Here is a 19,873-nt window from a genome sequence, read left to right as displayed (position 1 = left end):
AATTGACATATGAAAGGTAGTATTATAACAATATTCACCCAAATATAACCAACGAACCCAAGCCTTTTGATGACCGGCTACATAGTTCACTATTTCCGTCTGCCCATCGGTTTGCGGATGATAACTAGTGCTATGATTCAACTCGGTACCTGTCAATCTGAAAAGCTCCCCCCAAAATAGGCTCAAAAATCTGCTATCTCTATCACTGATTATAGTCTTTGGTAAACCATGTAATCTAAAAACTTCTCTGAAGAATAACTCTGCAATCTGAACTGCTGTAAATTCTGTAGTGATAGAAAAGAAGTGTGCAAATTTAGTTAATCTATCAACCACAACAAATATACAATCTTTACCTTGGGATTTCGGTAAACCTGTGATGAAATCCATGTATATACTTTCCCATTTCTGATCTACTATAGGTAGTGGCTGTAGTAAACCGGCAGGATACGTTTGTTCTACTTTATTTTGTTGGCAGGTGGTGCATTCCTTGACATAGCGTAGGACATCGTTTTTTAAGCCTTTCCAAGTGAACCTTTCTCTTACCAGACGATACGTTTTGAAGTATCCAGGATGCCCTGCTAGAGGAATATCATGCATAGATTGAAGAATTTTTTCTTTTAACTTCGAACCAGGAGTTAAATAAATCCTGTCCTTGTAATAGATAATATTATTAACAATTTTATATTTATCATCCTGTATATTGCCATCTAGCAAATCACATGCAAAAGAATCCTTTGAGTACTCGACCAGCAATAAAGATTTCCAATCCGCTGTTACGACAGATAATGCATTGATTTAAGGCCTTCTAGATAAAGCATCGGCAACAACATTATTTTTACCTTTTACATATTCGATCTCAAAGTCATAAGCTTGAATTTTACTGATCCACTTCTGTTGCCTGTCATTTAAATCTTTTTGGCCCAAGAAATATCTCAAGCTATTATGGTCAGTTTTCACCACAAATCTGCTACCAACCAAATACTGTTTAAATTTTGTCAATGCATGCATGATTGCCAACATTTCTTTATCATAGATGGAATATAGTTTCTCAAGTTTATTAAGCTTCCTGCTTTCATAAACTATAGGATGTTTGCTTTGCATTAAAACTGCCCCTATTCCATCGCCAGAAGCATCACATTCCAACACAAAAGGCTGATTAAAATCTGGAAGAGCAAGTACTGGACAAGAACTCATTACCTCATTAAGTTTCTCAAATACTTGTTGAGCTTCCTCAGTCCATCTGAAAGCCCCCTTTTTGGTAAGATCTGTCAAGGGTGCCCCAAGCCGTGAAAAACCTTTGACAAACCTCCTGTAATAACTGCATAAACCAAAGAATCCCCTTAACTCTGTAAGATTCCGTGGTGTTGGCCACTCCAAAATGGCTCTTATCTTCTCTTGGTGAACCTGTACCCCTATGGCATTGATCATATGCCCTAAATACAAAATTTTAGTCATTCCAAATTCACATTTAGATGCCTTTGCATATAATGATTGTGATTCCATAATACCAAGAATTATGTCAATATGTTTCAAATGCTCTTCCCAAGTTTTGCTATAAATCAATATATCATCAAAGAATACCAGCAAAAATTTCCTTAACTGTTTGTTAAAAATATGATTCATACAGGACTGAAATGTTGTTGGAGCATTTGTTAGACCAAACAGCATAACCAAGAATTCATAATGACCATAATGACAGCGGAAAGCAGTTTTATGAATATCTTGTTCTCTTAATTTAATCTGATGATACCCTGATCTCAACTCAATTTTAGAAAAATAAATAGCACCATGCAACTCATCTAACAATTCATCAATTCAAGGAATTGGATACTTGTTTTTGATTGTTTTCTTGTTAAAAGCTCTGTAGTCAATACACATTCAAAGAGTTCCGTCTTTCTTTTTGACCAATACTACAGATGAAGCAAAAGGACTAGAACTAGGTCTGATATGTCCCATATCCAATAACTCCTTAATTGCCTTTTCTATTTCATCCTTGAATGTTTTAGGGTGTCTATAAGGAGTAGTAATCACTGGTTTAGCACCTTCTTCTAATTCAATAGTGTGTTCAAAACCTCTATCAGGTGGGACTCCTGGAGGAATATCATTAAAAACCAAATGATGTGAATTTAATACTATTAACAAATCAGCTTGATAAGATTTAGATTCAAAACTTGATACCTTGTTGGAGATTAAACATTGTGCTAACCATGCCACATCTCCATGTCTGAAAATAGCTTCCATTCTTTTTGCACTGATGATCCTGGGGCCACTGTTAGACATACCACAAAGGACTACCTTCTTATCATCAATTTTAAAAGAGAATTCCATTCTTTTAAAGCTCTGTGTATATTCATCTAATGTTTCCATCCACTGTATGCCCAAGACAACATTAGTGTTAGCCAGATCAATTACATAAAAATCATCTGTAACAGTGTAATTGCCAAGAGTAATATTCAATTTAGGAACTTTATGAGTGCTAGACAAATTAGTTCCTCCTGCTACTCTAACATCAAATCCCTCATGTTTTTCATTCTGCAAACCACGTTTTTCCACAAGTGCAGCATCTATAAAAATATGTGTAGAACCACTATCAAGCATAACAATTACACGCTGTCCATTCAAAACTCCTCTAACTCGGAAAATATTATAATGTGGGGTTCTTGTCATGGATGCTATGACTCCTTCTCCTTGTTTGGTACCTGTTTCTGACTCAGTATTTTGATGTGTTCGTTCTATGTTAGGATTAACATTCTTTTCATCCTCACTGTTAGACATAACCTCAATATAATGAATTTTCCCCTTCCCTAAACATCTGTGTCCAAGCTGCCAGGCTTCCCTACAACTGAAACATAGCTTTTTCCTTCTGAGTTCTTCTCTTTCTTCTTTATCTAGCCTGTTTTTAGGGAAATTATCTTTGTTGAAAGGTTGTTTGTCCTTTTCCGGTTTAGGAGGTGGTCCTTTGTTAAAATTTTTTCCTTTTGAAGATGGTTCTAATTCTCTTGCTCTTTTGACAGCTGTTTGTAAAGTAAGGGGGTTTAAGGATTTAACCCACCCTTTGAGGGAATCAGACAATCCATTTATGAATATCACAATCTTGTGTCTTTCAAAAATTTCAGTGACTAAGACTGCCAATTTTTCAAATTCAGAGATATATTGTTCAACAGTTCCAATTTGCTTAAGTTGAGTCAAATCCTTAAGGTGTAATTCAGGGTCTTTAGAATCAAACCTATCAATAAGTTTCTTAGTAAACTCAAGATAAGTGCCTATCAAATTATGGCCCAAGGTTATTTGTCCATGATGCCACCATTCATGTGCTACACCGTCAAGATGTAATGCAACATATTTAATGGCTTCTTCTTCCATCATAGGGTTTAATTGGAAATATGTATCTAGTTTTTGCACCCAAGCCCGAGCAGTTGTCTTACCTGAACCATCAAAATAAGGAATGGACATCTTTCCAATTTTTCTTTGTAATTCACTGTTATTTCCTCGCTGTCCTCTTGGTCTATGTTTCATTCTGACATCTAAATATTCTCTAAATGTCATTGATGATCTGAATTCTTCACCAGAACCTAACCAGTCTTGATGTATTTCTTCCTGAATTTCTCTTATTGTAGGTTCATTTTCAGATGGCTGGTTTCTAGCAGTAAATTTAGGCATAAATGGTCTTGCTGTTCCTGTTCTTTCTGGCTGATTATTAACTGATTGTTCATCTCTACCCCCATTGTTTCCCCCATTATTTTGATGTTGATTATTCTGTCTTCCATTATTTTGGTGCTGATTAATATTATTAGCCATAAACTGGGTCATCAAGTTGGTCATCCTATTAACATTATCTTGCATATCTTGCTGACTTCTGATCAATGCAGCCAATAGGTCCCTATTTTTATCTGGGTCTCCCATGTTGGTTTCAAAAATAAATTCCTCGTCTGTTTCTGTGTGGCTATCCTCAATGTCAAATGGAATTGATGAACTATTCTATGCTAAAGGAGAGTTTGGAAACCTGTTTTGACGGGCCCTAGTATTTCGGAAATTATAATTTCCTTGGTGCATTAAATTTTCCTGAAAATACCCTACAGGCTGGCAGGATTCAAAGCTCTGATACCACTGTAAAATTCCTTAACTTAGATTTGATACCATTCAATTTTATCACCAGAACATTGCAGGAAGAAAGTGTTTGTGTATTATAGCCAATGGTGGAAATAACCTCTTATACAACATCTCTTAGTTAGGTGTCTTCCTTGCATTGATTCTAGTTCTATCTAAGTAGTCACTGATAAATATACAAAGTAGATCAGTCTCTGTAAAACATAGAGTCAATTTATTCTTTCCAGAACAGAAATAAAGTTTTGTATCTTATTGCACCTGGTTGGCCTTCTGTTGATTGATCTTCGCATCAACTCATCAGAATATGCAATGTCTATAAGTATTGACAAACTGGTACTCCGCATTCCATCTACACATCACGTTGCCTCTTCCGCATTGACTAATACCCTCTGCGATACATCCCGATTTCAGGTTTGCTAGTAATCCGCTGTGATGTTCCGCGCAATGGTCACGCTATTGGTTTCTGAGGTGATTCCTGTTATTCAACACTCCTGTCGTGGCTACCTAGATTCACGCAGACTGCAATAGGAAATAGTCGGGTTCACTTCCCCCACGATTCTGTTGTATCATACACGTCGTTGCCTCTGTTACTCTTGTCAACTGCGATAAGATGTGTGTCTTCGAGTCATACTTACGGTGACTCTGCTCTACCAAACACACCCGTGGCAACCTGGAACCTCGACGAAGTCCACTTCCTGCTAGCAAATCGATTCTCTTTCTGAATCGTAGAACCAATAGGTCAGTTGGAGACTGACGAAAGGCACGACGAGTCTGAGTGTTATACACGCAGATTCAAATATTCTTCCACGCTTTTGATTTTTATCCAAATCCGATGATCTCCTCCTATCGTGAGCCCATTCTTTATTTGGCAAGAGTTGGTTGAATTCCCGTAATCGTTAAGATTAATTACGGCTAAACTATTGCAACATATGACTTATAAATATTAATATAATTGCAACGTATGTTTTATAAATATTAATTATTTATATAAGTGAATGGAACTTTATATAAGATAATTAATATTCCATATATTCATAATCACTTATTTAGGGGACATGACATAATCCTAATACTCAGGCTATTGCTATAGAGGTCTTAGGAATCTTCTTACTTTCTTAAACAACCATTGGATAACCTAAATTCTTCATCACCATATTGACAAAGAACTCTTCAAAGATGACATAATTAGATTTTTCACAATGCATGTCCCAAAGGTATATCCATTCTTGGATTGGCAGTTGTTGATTTTGCTCATCTTGCATTCTTAATTGCAATTGTGGGGTCCTGTTGGTATGTGTTTTATCATTCACCAAACTCAAAATAAAATGTCCAAAGACACTCTATCCTATCTTGAAAAATCACCGCTTATGCTAAGATTGCGAGAAGATCATATGGCGATTCCAAGGTTTCTTTTGTCAGGTCTTGACGTGTGGATAAGCTCAATGGGCGTTGTGATATGCTGGTAATACACAAAGAGACTTACGTTTGGATTGTTCAATTCACAATGAAGGTTTAGACAATGAAGCTCTATCATTTGGGACTTGGATCACGGAAAAATTGAAAAGGAGACAAGGGTTTAGAAATTCTAATCTATTCCTAAGAATTCAAGAGACCGTATTGACCAGGTGATCCCAATAACCACACTTTGCTTCGCCTCGCTTAGGACAACTACACAAAGCGGATGCAATCTTCAAGGGATGTGCTTATGATCGGAAGTTAAGCATACACAATGAATAAAAATCATCTGTTCATCAAAAGTATGAGCGAAGATTCACCACAAATCAATACTTATCAGATCTTGCATTCGTCTAACATACATGAAATAAAATCTAAACTATTATGTTGAGGAAATTGAAAACCTTGCTAATCATTCAGATAATAGAGAATACAAAGCCTAGAAACACACAAGTAATATATTATCCAAAAATGACCTCTCGCAACAATATTTCAAAAACCTCACACTCTCCAAATGAGAGGAGGAAACCTTATATAGGCACACAAAAGTTTTGAACAACCTTGATCAAACAGTGATCAAGGGCCCAGATTGAAAGATCAAAACCCTAATTAGGGTTTGTTACAACTAACTACCCCTCGACCAATGAGAAAATTACATTTGGGGACACTTGTCCTTCTTACTAAATATGAACCAATAATAAAAATAGAAGGTTGTTGCATTGTGAAGTGTGCCCTCTAGAAGCTTCTGTAGATAAGTCAGGTTCATTGAACCTGGACATGTTGACTTGGAACAATCTGATTGGTCGGAAGATGATGAGGCGCCACCTCAGCTTGTTGGATGTCTTCCCTGAATTCGCCAATTTGTGTGAAGAAGATCTCTAAGTATGGAAATTTGTTTCTTCTTGTCACCATCTGATTTTGGTTAGGAGCTTGTCTTTAACTCTTTAGGAGATGAAATCCTTCAAGAAGTTGTCTTGATTGCTTCCATAGGTCTGGGTTTGTAGATGAAATCCCCCAAGAAGTCAAAAATTATTTTCTATATTTTCACCAAGTCCGAGAACTTTTCTTTCTTGATGCTTTGAGATCCTTTCAAGTGCCTTGAATTTGGAGAAGAATTCCCCTGTGAAGTATTTCTCATACTTTGCCAAATTTCGGCCATCTCTATGCTCGGACAAACCTTGCTTGTGGAATTTTTCAATTCTGAATTTGGCTTGAAACTCCATTTGTGTTTTCTGTGATGATCCCACCTCCGTTGTCATTCAAAACCTGCCAAAATTAAAGGAAATAAGTTAGAATCCTCATTTTAAACGTGAATTTTGAAGATTTGATGGCAGATTGTGCTCTGATTTTGGTCCCTTTTACTCCAATTCCTCAACTCTTTTAGCCTTTAACAAGCTATGAACACTTAGAAATTTTAGAAACCCTTGAAAACTCAATCTGATTTGAAGGTTTGGGAGTGAAATTTGTCTTTGATTAATCTGAAAATGAATAACTTAGTCCCAAAATCTGTGAAATAAACGTTGAAATCAGATTCGAATTCTGGAAAATATGTGAAAATCAGACTATGTCCCTGAAAATCTCCTCCAAAATTTTGAAATGTAGATTGAAAATCACGGAAGATGCCTTGAATCTTCATCAAAAGGTAAGGAAACAAACTAGAATACCCTTGTCACCTTGAGAAATAGATGAAAACCCTTGTTTGTCTTCTCCTCAATGCTTTAGAAAACCTGAAATAATCTTTCTTCAAGTGTCTGAATGAGAGAAATGAATGAATGATTCATTCCTAAAGAGTTCGATCTTTGCAATTAGAAACCCTGTTAGTCCTTCCAAATTCGAACTAGATTTGTTTCTATTTTTCTTCCATTCATTGAACCTAGACGTGTCTTGTTTCTTTGTTGAGTTTAGTCTCTTAAGAAAGTTTCTATTTTGATTTCAGTTGAACTCAGTCACTTGGGAAAGTTCTGATTTTGTTTCTAGTTTGAGTTTAGTTCCTCGAGAAAGTTTCTATTTTCAGTTTGAGTTCATGAATTGAACTCCATCTTTCTTTCTTCTTTCTTTCTTCTTCCAAATTTTGAAACTTTCTAAAACTTTCTTCTTTCCCTTGCTCGAATTTTGAAACTTTCTTTCCTTCACCATGGTGGAGTTGGTAAAATATTTTCCTTGCTTGCTTATCATATTTTGAAGGCGGGCGTATTACGATAATAGATAGTTTCTATTTATTGTTAATGGTTATCTACTGTAATATTTTGTAAATACTTAGTTAGCTGTTAGCTAGAATAGAATGTTTCTATTCTTCACAATCGTTTCCTAAGGAAACATCGTCTTTCTTCTTGTATATAAAGATCTATTGATCTCTGTTAATATTAAGCAAATATTTTACCAATTACTTAGTAATATGGTATCAGAGCCTGAATAAAGAATTTGTGAATTCTTTTCTGAGATTTTTCGGGCCTCTTGGTTTTGCTACAGATTTTCGGAAATTTGTTGTTTTCAAAAGTTTTTCAAACAAAAATTCGTGAAGAATTTTTTCCCTTTTTTTTTTTTTAATCTTCTATTTTTCGAGGTTGTTAAGGGCTGTGTTCATCCCGTGTAACAGGATTCTTCCTATTTGCGTCTGTCTGGTGAGGGTTTTTCGGCATTTTTCGGCGCAGTACAAACCTGCCATTTTTTCTGCAACTTGCAACTTGGTCAAACCCGCGTTTTCTGACTTTCGGCTAGGGTTTTGACCCTCCAGATTCAGTCGAATTTTTTTTCTGAGCACAGGTTTGTGGTGGGTTTTTTGAGAGCTCAACTGGGCTATCGTTCGTTTTTTTTGGGTGCCTCGATTTTTGAGCAAGCGGATCTAGATTCCGACAACATATTTTTTCTAGGTTTTTCAAGCTCTCTTCTGGGTTCCTCTTCGTTTTTTTTGGGTCCTCCGACATTTTGCCTCGATGTACGTGCCTTCTCAGTTTTTAACATTTTTCACAGAAATTTGTGCCATGGCATCTCTGACGAATATTTTGCTCGAGGGAAATCAGAAGTTCAATGGTTGGAACTATAGCACGTGGAAGCAGTAGATGCTAACCATCTTCGAATATTGCGGCAGCGATCAAGTGGTTTTGGGTACTACTCAGCGTCCAACTACAGCGGGTCCTGATCTGGTTGCATATGACCAGCATAATCGAGAGGCAATGATGCTTCTCAAATTATCTGTAGTTGATGATCAGCTCCCTCAGATTCCATCCGGCAAAACAGCTGCTAAGATATGGGCGCATCTCAAAACCCTACATGAGACTTTTGATAAAAGCATGGTCTTCTTTCTCAAGAACACTTTGTTTTCTATTGTCATGGATGAGCGGAAATCACTCCAGGATCACTTGAATAGGATTTAGGAAATCCGTGATCAGTTGCTTGCCATTGGACGCAAGATTGAGGATTTCGTAATAGGGTGGACTTCATGAGAATGCTTTCCTTATGCTGGTGAGATTAATGAGTTTCTTTCTTTGGCATAGCGAAGTTGAGAGAATAATTTTCTTTCCTTGCTGCCAACCAAACTATTTCCCAGCCAAGGCGGACTTTGTCATCATAGATTTTGCTTATTCTTTTCTAGCTTGGGTGGACTTCATGAAATGTCTTCCATCTTATCAAGCAATGAGGGCGGACTTGGAAGAACCTCTTCTCCATCTACATGGCGGACTTGGCAAGATTCTTTCACTTCTCGTCAAAGCCTTCTACTATTGCTAGGCGGACTTTATTAAACCTTTGCACCTCTTACTTGAAATGTATTTCACATGTGGGCGAACTTCATGGAACTTGTGCACCATAGGCAAGCAGATTTCTTTAACTCTCTGTACTTCTCACCTGCTGTCTTCTTAATGTCTAGGTAGACTTGGTCACTCTTGGCACCATGTTCGCACATCTCTAGGCAGTCTTGACTTGCTTCCTTCCCTTATTCTTCATGGCGGACTTGAAGAATTTCTTTCCTTGCTGGTCAAATTTTCCAAGGCAGGGCGGACTTTGTAGATTGTATTCTATATGTGGGCCGACTTGACAAAAGTTGTGCACCTCTTACTTGTTACCTCTTCAACTTTTAGGAGGACTTCATGGAATGTATTCCACTCAAGGGTGGACTTCATATGTTTCTTTCACTCTCCACATTCCAAGCGAACATCATATGAGTTGTTCACCTCCTCTAGGCGGGCTTGATCACACCTTTGCACCTCTTACATGGCGGACTTGAACAACTTCATTCCCCTAGCCCATACATCCCAAGACGGACTTGATCAAACTTATGACCCTATGAACCTCTTTGTTGGGTGGACTTGGAGAGAGTTGATCCCTATGCTAACCAGATTTGAAATCTCCATAACTTATGCATTTCAACTCGAATCATCTTGAAATTTGAAATTCATACTCCATTTATCCACCGAATTCCTATGGATCCCTAAAATCTAGGAACTTAGCTTTTTAGGACAAAACTTGAATTTTGAGTGGAATTCTTGATCATTTTCAATGTAACTCAGAGCCAATAGTGCAAACCCTAGACCCCTTTCCAAAAATGGAAAAAGCAAGCATCCCTAAAAAATAGGAAAAACTTTCTAAAAATAGCCATTTCAAGGATCGTGCTTAAAGTGCCAAAACTAAACTTCCTAAAAAATAGGAAAAAGCAAAAAAGCAAAACTTCCCAAAAATAGAAAATTGTCCAAATTGACCCAAATCAATTGCAATCTTCGTTCTTCGGACTTTCTAGGCACATTGACAACGTCTAGACTCTGTTTTGACCATGGTTTGCACAGATTGACTTATGACTTTCAAAACTCGAACCTTCCAAAACTGACAAAATTGGGCATCGAGAAGGCTGCGAGACTCTAACAAAACCCTAAAAAGAAAAAGCAAGGAGGGTCCCCATTTGCAATGGGGCAATGTGTGAAAAAGGTCACAACAGGTCCAAACCTTTCTCCCACTATACAAAAGTATGTGACGGTAAAGAATACCATTTCAAGTGCACCACTCTGCCATCTTGCTTAATATTCATAAGGGCTTTATGAATTCTTTTTAGAAATAAAAGAAGTGTGTTTGAATATGTGTGTTGAACATCTACAACTAGCACCATCAATTGCACATGCACTTGAGTCTTCACATCTACTCCCAAAACTTGGCATATAGCAAAGTATGTCTTGATGAAGTAGTCTTCGAAAATATCATAGTTGAAGGGCTCAATTTCATCCCTTTCAAACCTTACTGGTTTCCCATTTCTTCCCTTCTATGATTTGGGAGCCACTTTACTCTGCAGTTGCCTTGGTCCCTTTCATATTCCCTTTTTAATGATCCAAAGTTAATAGAGACATGAGCATTCGTATTCAACATGAAAATCTCACATACACTGCTTCTATCAAATCGAGGAAGAAAAGAACCCTTTTCATTATAAATAGTTTTTTTGTCAATGCTATACTTCTTAGCAATTGCCCTAACTACATCTACGTTGATGAAAACATTAGGGGACTACTGGTTTCCCTAAATTCAGCCTCTAGGCATTATTCATAGTCCTAGGAGCCTTGCTCTTGTTATATGCATATCTAAAAAGATTCCACCCATTTACTAGGAGCAAAGGATCCCTACAAACCTCTACTTTGTCTATCAACCTATCAGATATGATACTTGAACCCTAGGCATGCTGCCTCCTCTTTGATTGACTAAGCAATTGTGCAAAAACATCCTTATCCAAACCCCTCTTAATAGCTCTTGAGGTTCTGTCCATTGTTTCTAGGGCTAGGGTTCAAATTTATAGAAAGCTAGGGTTCTCAAGAAAATTTGAAAATCTCTCTCCTTTTTCAAAAATCAACTAATCTAGGATCCCCCAAGATTTTCATTTTCAATGACTAGATACTAGAAGACTAGAATAACCCTTTGCAAAATGAAATTCAATAGAGCTCATAACCTTTACTTGCTATTGCTCTTTGCAAACGCTAGTTGCTTTTGTAAATGTTCGCACTACTTGATATTTGGAAATTCTTCAAACCCAGCTCCTTTTGACATTTTGGAGAGTTCAATTGAATGCATTATTGCTAGAATTGTGTGTGCGATTGGTATATATTAATGGGAACCACAATTAAAGCCCATATACGCGAACTATCTATTCGCAACTAGCCATTCTCTACAACTATGAATCTAGGCCATTAATCATCACTGACTAGGCAAATTAACGATTGTCACAATTTGTCATATTTGAAAAATGGCCTTTATCTTTTAATGTTGTGATTAAACACTTTACAAGACAATCCAATGGTTCCACAAAGACATGTGGTGAGATCTCGCCTTCTTGTGAGTTTGAGGTGGGCCATCCTTCAAGAGCATGTGATACCTTTGAGCAATGCATCCAATGAAAACATGGCACGTACTAGTGAGTTGAGGAATGTTTGGGGAAGACACTTAGCGCAAACTCGTGCCATCACAATTTGAAAATCGGGCCCACTACTTGATCATGTGATGCGTGGGAGCAATGCAAACTGTTAAATTGGGCTGTCACACGTCAACATTGTGCACACTTGCAATTTGGAACTTGAACCCACCACATGAACTTGGAATATAAGGGAGACATGCAATGCAATGGGAAATCGCCACATGGATGCCGATTGTAGGATTGGTGGGGCCGCTTCTTTTGTTTGAAGAACAAAGGGATGTCGAAGCCCGCCTTTGACAAGAGTGATACATGTCACCATCTTGTAGACTCGCAACTTTGGATTTTTGATAGAGAGGAAAGTGCGATAGATTATGGCAATGCAATGCAATAGCATGATAACACATGGAATACTATGACCAATCCTTACATCATTGCACATTAAGGTGAAGAAAGGCCGACAAATAAAGGTCCCACTAACAAACATGGCACACGGCCTAAGCTCGCAACATTGTGACTTAGAGGTGGGCCAACTTTATGTATCTTGTGAAAGAAGGGTCATGAGTAATACAATAGAATTTAGACACTTGGCACTCACACAGAGAATAGGAGGAAACCACCACATATGTCACTCCTTAAGAGACTTAGGCAAATTAAAATGCATCAAGGTGATCGGGAACAAAAGGGGCCTTAGGACAGTGGGTCTGGTAAACAAACGAACACAAGACATAAGTTGTAACTTAAGTTATCGACGATCGAGACAATAGGTCAACTACAAATAAGACAAACTGCAATAGAGCCAGAAGGGTTTAGGGTTTAAGCTAGGGCGAACAAATAAGACCGTACTGAAACACTAGACAAAACCATAGGAAATTCACAAGTTACACTAAGGTTGATATTATTCTTGAGGAGTAATCTTTACAATGTATATGGAGGGTGCTGGCATTGAGACGCTTTAGTTGAACGAAAAATTTGTTGGATCAATTATTTTCTATGATGGTGACAACAGCACGATAATCTTATCTATATGGCACTATGGTACGCATTGGTTTACATTTTTGGTCAAAATAATAGAAAATTTATGTATGAGTTCTCAAAATTCGGTATTTTGCATGTTGTTCAAGTTTATTTTATGAATGTATGTATTTTTTAATATCCCAAGTTTTTACCAAGCCTCAAGTCGGAATCAATTTCTGGAGTCCATGTTTTTTGAACTATGATTGTAAGCATTGTTTGTTGTTTGTATTTGTTTTAACAAACTCATCACAAAGGAAGATGTTCAATCGTCTGGTTCTGTAAATACTTAAGTAACCTATGCATTCCTTTTCCTTCCCATAGGAAGACGGACTGTTATTTTATTTTTCTTTTAGAGTTTGAAGAACCATAGATCTGTTATATAGCTTTTGATTTTCTAAGCAAAATTGTAAAGAACCAATTCCTTATGTATCTTTCTAGGAATTTGAATTTCTCACAATCAAACTATGAGAACCATTCAAACATAAGTACGTTTGGGTTGACTTTACAGTTCACAACTCTTGCTAATTACTCAGCATAATTTGCAACTCACCATTTCTCACTGCACAGCTCCTTTCTAATAAGTCTAGCTTGTGCTCTCTTGTGACATATATTCAAGAAGGAAGGTCAATGATTGCATCACAAAAGGTTTTGGAAACTGCCCATTTTTGTCACAATATTGTAATACAATATTTCCTCTCGTGCTCAAAAGAAAAACCAAGCCACCAAGATAAAAACAAAAAGTTTTTCTTATAACACATTGTTAATATCCATGCTATCCTCCCTAGGATCTGCCCCACATGAATCACATATTTTGGATACTTAGTCTAGCTTTGCATTCTCATGTGACATATATCCTATTCAAGACAAATAGAAGAACTTATTCTGCTATCTCGTCTCATTGGATGTATAGTGGTTTCAGTGTTTGCTCTTAACTTTCCATTTCACAATCGACATAGCCTGTAGGGCTAATCAATAATTCTCTCTTGTTCAGTTTAAAACTCACCATAATGCTTTCTTTGTACTTTAACTCTGTTTTTAACTGAAGAATATGCATTAACATGGCGAACCATATGAATTGTTGGACATCAATTTAAAAACGTTTAAATGAGAAAGTCTGTGAAGACCAGGTATAGGAATTCCAAAAGAAATATGTAATATTTCTTTTGTGCTGAAAGAATTTAACTTTTGTGAGATTTCTGGTTTTTCCTTTTTTAGATTAAGACTCCTCGGCTTCTTCAGTCTTTATTTGCGGCAATTGGAGATATCTACTTGTACAAGCTAGCTGATCGTTGTTTTGGCAAGCATGTTTCACAATGGGCAGTATCCTCATTCTGATTGGGATATAGCATTGTTTGTGCACAATTGTGGATTCTTATTCTAGTTGAGTTTTATTCAGTGCGTTCTTTTCTGTTTTTGAAATAATGGAATTCTTAACAATTATTCTGAAATCAGCTCTTTTGTCAGATGACAAATTGGTTTATGTTTTTCTGTATTACTCGAACCTTGTCAAATAGCTTGGAGACAGTGCTGACAATTGTATCTCTGTTTTACTGGCCCTTTTATACATCTCTTCCTGGTGAAGCACATTACTCTCCTATGTCAAGAAAGATAGCTCTTTTTGTAGCAGCAATATGTTGCGCTATTCGGCCCACAAGTGCAGTTTTGTGGTTTTATCTTGGTATCATACATTTGTACAAGGCACACGACAAAACAAAGTTTCTTTTCTTTGAGCTCATTCCAATTGGGTACAGATAAAATCTTTTTGGTCCATTTTTAAGGGAATGTTCTTTCTCATATTTTCTACCAAATCCTTTCATGCTTACACTTTTCAAGATAATTATGTGAGATGGTTCTGACTAGTTACGCTTGTGTTGCCAGGGCCATTGTACTTGTCACAACATGTTTATTGGACCGCTGGATGTATGGAACTTGGATATTGGTGCCTCTGAATTTTTTGAAATTCAATTTTCTTTCAGCTGGCGGAGATTATTATGGAACACACCCTTGGCACTGGTACTTTACACAGGGTTTTCCTGCAATGGCCTTTACATTCTTACCTCTTTCGGTAGCTGGTATTTGGCTATCAAAAGAATGGCAGTTAGCTGGATTGATTGGATGGGTTTTGGGGCTTTATAGTGTCCTTGGCCACAAAGAATTTAGGTTAGTTTTTATATTTAGAATCAAGACCTTTGATTGAAGTGTGATTTTAGCCTTTTTTCTTGGTTTGGAGTTTATAGTTAAAATGTCAATGGAGCATTCTGTCTTTCATACTGACAAACACAATTGCGGAAATATATTGAAGTAATAAATATGACATCCTTGTACTTGTTTCTATATATTCCTTTCATTCCACCAGAAAGCAGGACACATGCTTACAAGATCCACAATAATTATAAATTAGCCAGCAGAAGTTTTTAACCTTTCCTTAATGCTGCACTCTTCAGACTACAATGCTGCAGATAAAGGGTTTAGCGACAATTTTAGTTTGAGAATTAGTATGGTCAATTTCTAGAAACTATAGGTAGCAGATACCAATGCTTAAAGACATGAAATTTCTGCAGTCCATGATAATAGCTTGAAAATATGTTTCTGGATTTGACTGCAAACTTTTTTCCTATTGATGTTTTAGATCACACTCTATTTCTCTTCTTATGCTGTCTACTTTCTTCATCCTAATGATGGATCATGGAGTGTGATCTGAAATGTTGATGGGTAAAAAGTTCACGTAGTCAAATCCAGAAACTTATTTTCAAGATACCAGTGCTGCTTATTGTTATGTGTTCAAAACATTGGGCTGCAGCCTCTAGCATTTAGTTGCTTATGCATCCAATTCATTCTTTTACATCTTTGAGCATCATATATTTCTGCAAAGGAATTCTTTCAGACAGGAAAATTACCTGAATTCTGAAGGTATGGGTAATATGACATTTATTATGAATCATCTCTACAAAGACCTATGTGCCAGTCTCTTGTTATTTGGTAAGGTTTGACCTGAAAAGTGTTCAAACTACTGGGCTTCTGATTTGGTTTAATGATTTCAGAAACTTATTATTTTCTTGATTCATCATATTTACTTGTTTGTTTTGGTAGGTTTGTTCTGCCAGTACTCCCAATTACCATGATGTTTAGTGGATACTCACTGGCCGAGCTGGACAAGCATAGTTTTCCTTCACAACAAAAAATGGGAAAGTTAAATGAAACTAAAAAATGGTCGTGGAAATTTTATGTCATCTTCATCCTGCTCATAACAAATATTCCAACAGCTTTATATATGAGTTTGGTGCATCAGGTACTTTGTTTTATTATGATGATTGGAAATATTAAATTTAAAAAAAACAGGAAGAGATGATCTTTTCATACTTGTGATCAGACAGAGAGGGAGTGAAGCTGTAATGATTTTTCTAGCCAAGGAGGCAGACAAGGGCCATGTCCAGAGTGTGACCTTTTTAATGCCTTGCCATGCAACTCCTTATTATGCATCAGTGCACAAAAATTTGACAATGCGCTTCCTGGACTGTACTCCAAGGTGATTTTTTGCCCATATTTTCATTTCAAACTTATTTAATTTAACATAGATTTTCAGTTTTAGCTGTGATTCTTGAATAAATGCTCATTTTTTTTCAAATGGTAGCCCTGGGTTATGTAATGGAATAGCTAACTAATGAGTGACAGTGATGTTGGCAGCAGTACAGAGCAGATTATGGACGAATCGGATTGTTTTATTAGAGACCCATTAGGTTTTGCATCAAATATGCTTGACAGTCTGCCTCTACCAAGTCATCTAGTGCTATTTGATGCTCAGGAAGTGCAATTGAGAGATATTTTGGCTTTGCATGGTTACATAAAGGTGGTGTATAAAATGTGACTTTTGGATTTCATGATGCTATCATTTGCTTTCTAGGCATTGCTTGCAAGTAGATTCTGAACTCACATAGGGGCAATTTTATAACTGCAGGCTCAAAAATATTTTCATTCACATTTTCGAGTTGATCGTGAGCTACAAGGTTATGTTGTGGTTTACATCCAGCACCAAACTGTTTGAATTTTTGTCTGCACAGTGCACCTTTTCCTAGTAATCTTTTCTAAAAATGACATGGTGTAAAATAATTAATAGGTGCGGACCCGAATGCTCTACAGAAATTGGACAGGATGAACAATGTGACAGTTTTATAGAAACACTAACACCCTAGCATCTAGTTTCATATGATGCCTTCTCCTTAGCAAGGCATAATCCAAATTTTAAAATGAAACAGAGGATTGCTAATGGCAATATTGTTTTTTATCTTCACTTATAGGCAGGAAAAGCTTAATTAACTCTTCCATTACCTCTGTGAGTTGTCTGCACATATTTTTTATTGTCTAATGAAAGATCCCAGATCCAATCATGGCAGTGAATTTTGGTGATTGGATGTTTAATATAATTGTTTCTTATGTAGTAGTGGATTTATGATAATTTTGACATTAGCATGTATTAACACAATTATAAAAAGTTATATATCATTGAAAAGTACATAACAGACAGAAATCCAATTTGAGCCATGTGTTATGTTTTATATACCCTTCGTTTGGAGAGGATGACGAGACAGGGGAATTTATTTTTAAACTTTGGAATGTCCATAGTTTCTGCCAGTGCTAAATGCATTATGGGCACTGAAGTAGAGGTTTGCAGCAACCCACATTACTATTCTTCTTTGTTTTAATTGCATTGAAATTTTAATCACATGAATAATGTATCAGTGACATTTCAAATAAAAGATTTGGTCCTCAGCTTTGTGTGCAAAAGTCAGAAGCATATTTTGTCTTATTTGGTATGCATCTCAACTAAAACTGGTGAATAGCAAATGATTGAACACTTTTATTGTCTTTTTCCACAGAAACAAATTTGATGTTTGATTTGTTGAAACATTTAAGTAAAATATGAAGAGCACAGATTTTGGCAATATATTCTGATGGTGTTAAAGAAAAATTCTCAAATAATGATTTGGCTGATATGTATTGATTCACATTAGTGTCTGCTACTCAGGTTTTGGGGCACTTTCTCTGGTGTACCGGAGTCCTAGGGCAAATGGATTAGTGGTCTATTTTAAGTGCTAGTGCATGTGAGATTTTCATTCAAACTCTGAGTGTAAGGAGCAAAGAGAGGGGGAAGGAAGAAACTATGGAGCTTATAGGGCCTACACTATCATGCCCTGTCTCCAGCACATACTTTTGCTTGAAGAAACATCTTGGAAAATGAAAAAAAACTCTATAGCATCGCAACTATCTGGCAGGTTGGAAGCCTAATGCATATATGTTATTGCAACCATTTGTCAGTTCTGTTAGTTCAGAACACCTCTGCTAAAGGGCGAAGAAACCTTGAAGCTCCCAGGGCCCATGCTATCAAGCTCACTTCCTCTGCAATGATTGTCAAAAAGGTCTCCTACTTTTGCTTGAAACTGCATCATGAAAATGAAAGACTCCATAGCAGTGCACCTATTTGCCTAGCAAGCCTAATGCATATATGTTTGAGTTCACAAGTGCCAGCCATGATTCTCATTGCAACTATTTGGCACTCCCATTAGTTCAAAACACATCTGTTAGCAAAGAAAGGGAATGTGAATAAATTATAGAGCTTGTAAAATCCTTCCTATCATGCCCTGCTTCCTCTATGATGATTATCAAAAAAGGTCATATACTTTTGCTTGAAGCATCTTAAAAAATGAAAAGCTCCATTGGCAGCTATCTGGCAGTCTGGCAAGCCTAGTGCATGCATGTCTGATTTCACAAGTTGTAGTTAGGACCCTGTTGTGACCATTTCACACATCGCCCCATCGCAAATGGGGACCCCCTCTTTTTGCTTGTTTTTCGCTCGCTTTTGCTTTCGTTTTAGGATTTTGTTAGTTTGTTAGTTGTCTGGATTTAGGGCTAAGCCTTAAGGTTTTAAATTTTGCCTTTTCAAGCCAAAATCCAGTCGTTTTTGAGAGCTTTTTGAGCTTCTTTCCTAGAATGCAAATTTTGAATACAATGAATTCGCCAAAATGGTCTAATTTTCAATTGGAATGTTCATGCAGAGCTTAAATTTGTCTAAGTGTTGACCGTCAATGTGAATTTTTGTCCGATTGAATATTTTGATCAAATTTTGACTTTTTTGAATTTTGATCCCGGGCATTGGAATTGATTTGTTTTCGCCTCGTGAAGTGTTAAAATGTGAAAAATCTTGTTATTTTGGCCTGTAGGAGCAAAATCGCTCCTGTCCCTCAGTGAAGGACGGGAGCTCATTTTCAAATATCTCATCATCCTTGCAGAGTTCAGACAAATTTTACGTTTGAAGTGATGGAGAACGACGAGATCTTTCCATTGAATATAAATTGAAGATTTTTATGAGCACAGAAATGCCTCCAGGAGGAAAGTCGCTCCTGTCCCTCAGTGAAGGACCGGAGCTACAATTTAAATTTCGTCTTGTCCTTGCAAGATTTTGAAAACTTAACAATTTGAAAGGGTCCGAAGGAAGATACTTTGCCAAATGAATATAATTTGAGATGCAAAAACGAAGGAGAATGACCTGTATTGACCAAATCGCTCCTGTCCCTCTCCAAGGGACCAGGGCGAGGTACCTTGTAGCTCTCGTCCCTCTCCCAGGGACCAGAGCGATTTCCTTCATTTTGCAAAATCCAGGCAAGGGTCAAGGCAAGTTTACGTTCAAAAGCAAGGGAAAACATGAGATGAACGCATTGAATATAAATTGAAGATTTTTGGGACATCCGTACCAGTGTTAAATGCCTAGTTCGCTCCTGTCCCTCAGGAAGGGACCAGAGCGATTTTTGATATAATTGCTTTTCTTGCAAAGTTACAAATGATGTCAGGGCATGGATGAATGGAGTAGAGCATGACAAATCCATTGAATATAAATTTGGAAGGTGACGAAGTGAAATGAAG

At 36.9% G+C, this 19,873-nt stretch overlaps 1 protein-coding gene across 3 annotated transcripts in view; it reads left to right on the top strand.

Moving 5' to 3' along the window:
• Window positions 1–17,393, top strand: part of LOC131044642 (mannosyltransferase APTG1) — a 33,372-nt gene extending 15,979 nt beyond the window's left edge. The window contains exons 4-10 of one of the 3 annotated variants that reach the window (XM_057978006.2): window positions 14,174–14,278; window positions 14,411–14,703; window positions 14,837–15,118; window positions 16,049–16,247; window positions 16,333–16,484; window positions 16,643–16,805; window positions 16,914–17,393. In XM_057978006.2, coding sequence (XP_057833989.2) covers window positions 14,174–14,278; window positions 14,411–14,703; window positions 14,837–15,118; window positions 16,049–16,247; window positions 16,333–16,484; window positions 16,643–16,805; window positions 16,914–17,000 — 1,281 coding nt within the window. In that variant the 3' untranslated portion in view covers window positions 17,001–17,393. Of the gene's footprint in view, window positions 1–14,173; window positions 14,279–14,410; window positions 14,704–14,836; window positions 15,119–16,048; window positions 16,248–16,332; window positions 16,485–16,630; window positions 16,806–16,913 lie in introns of all 3 variants that reach the window. The other 2 variants (XM_057978005.2, XM_057978007.2) reach the window with 2 other exon arrangements.
• Window positions 17,394–19,873: the final 2,480 nt, after the last annotated feature.

This window comes from Cryptomeria japonica, chromosome 1, assembly GCF_030272615.1.
Source record: "Cryptomeria japonica chromosome 1, Sugi_1.0, whole genome shotgun sequence".
NCBI classification, from domain to species: domain Eukaryota; kingdom Viridiplantae; phylum Streptophyta; class Pinopsida; order Cupressales; family Cupressaceae; genus Cryptomeria; species Cryptomeria japonica.
This window is presented reverse-complemented; position numbering and strand designations above follow the sequence as displayed.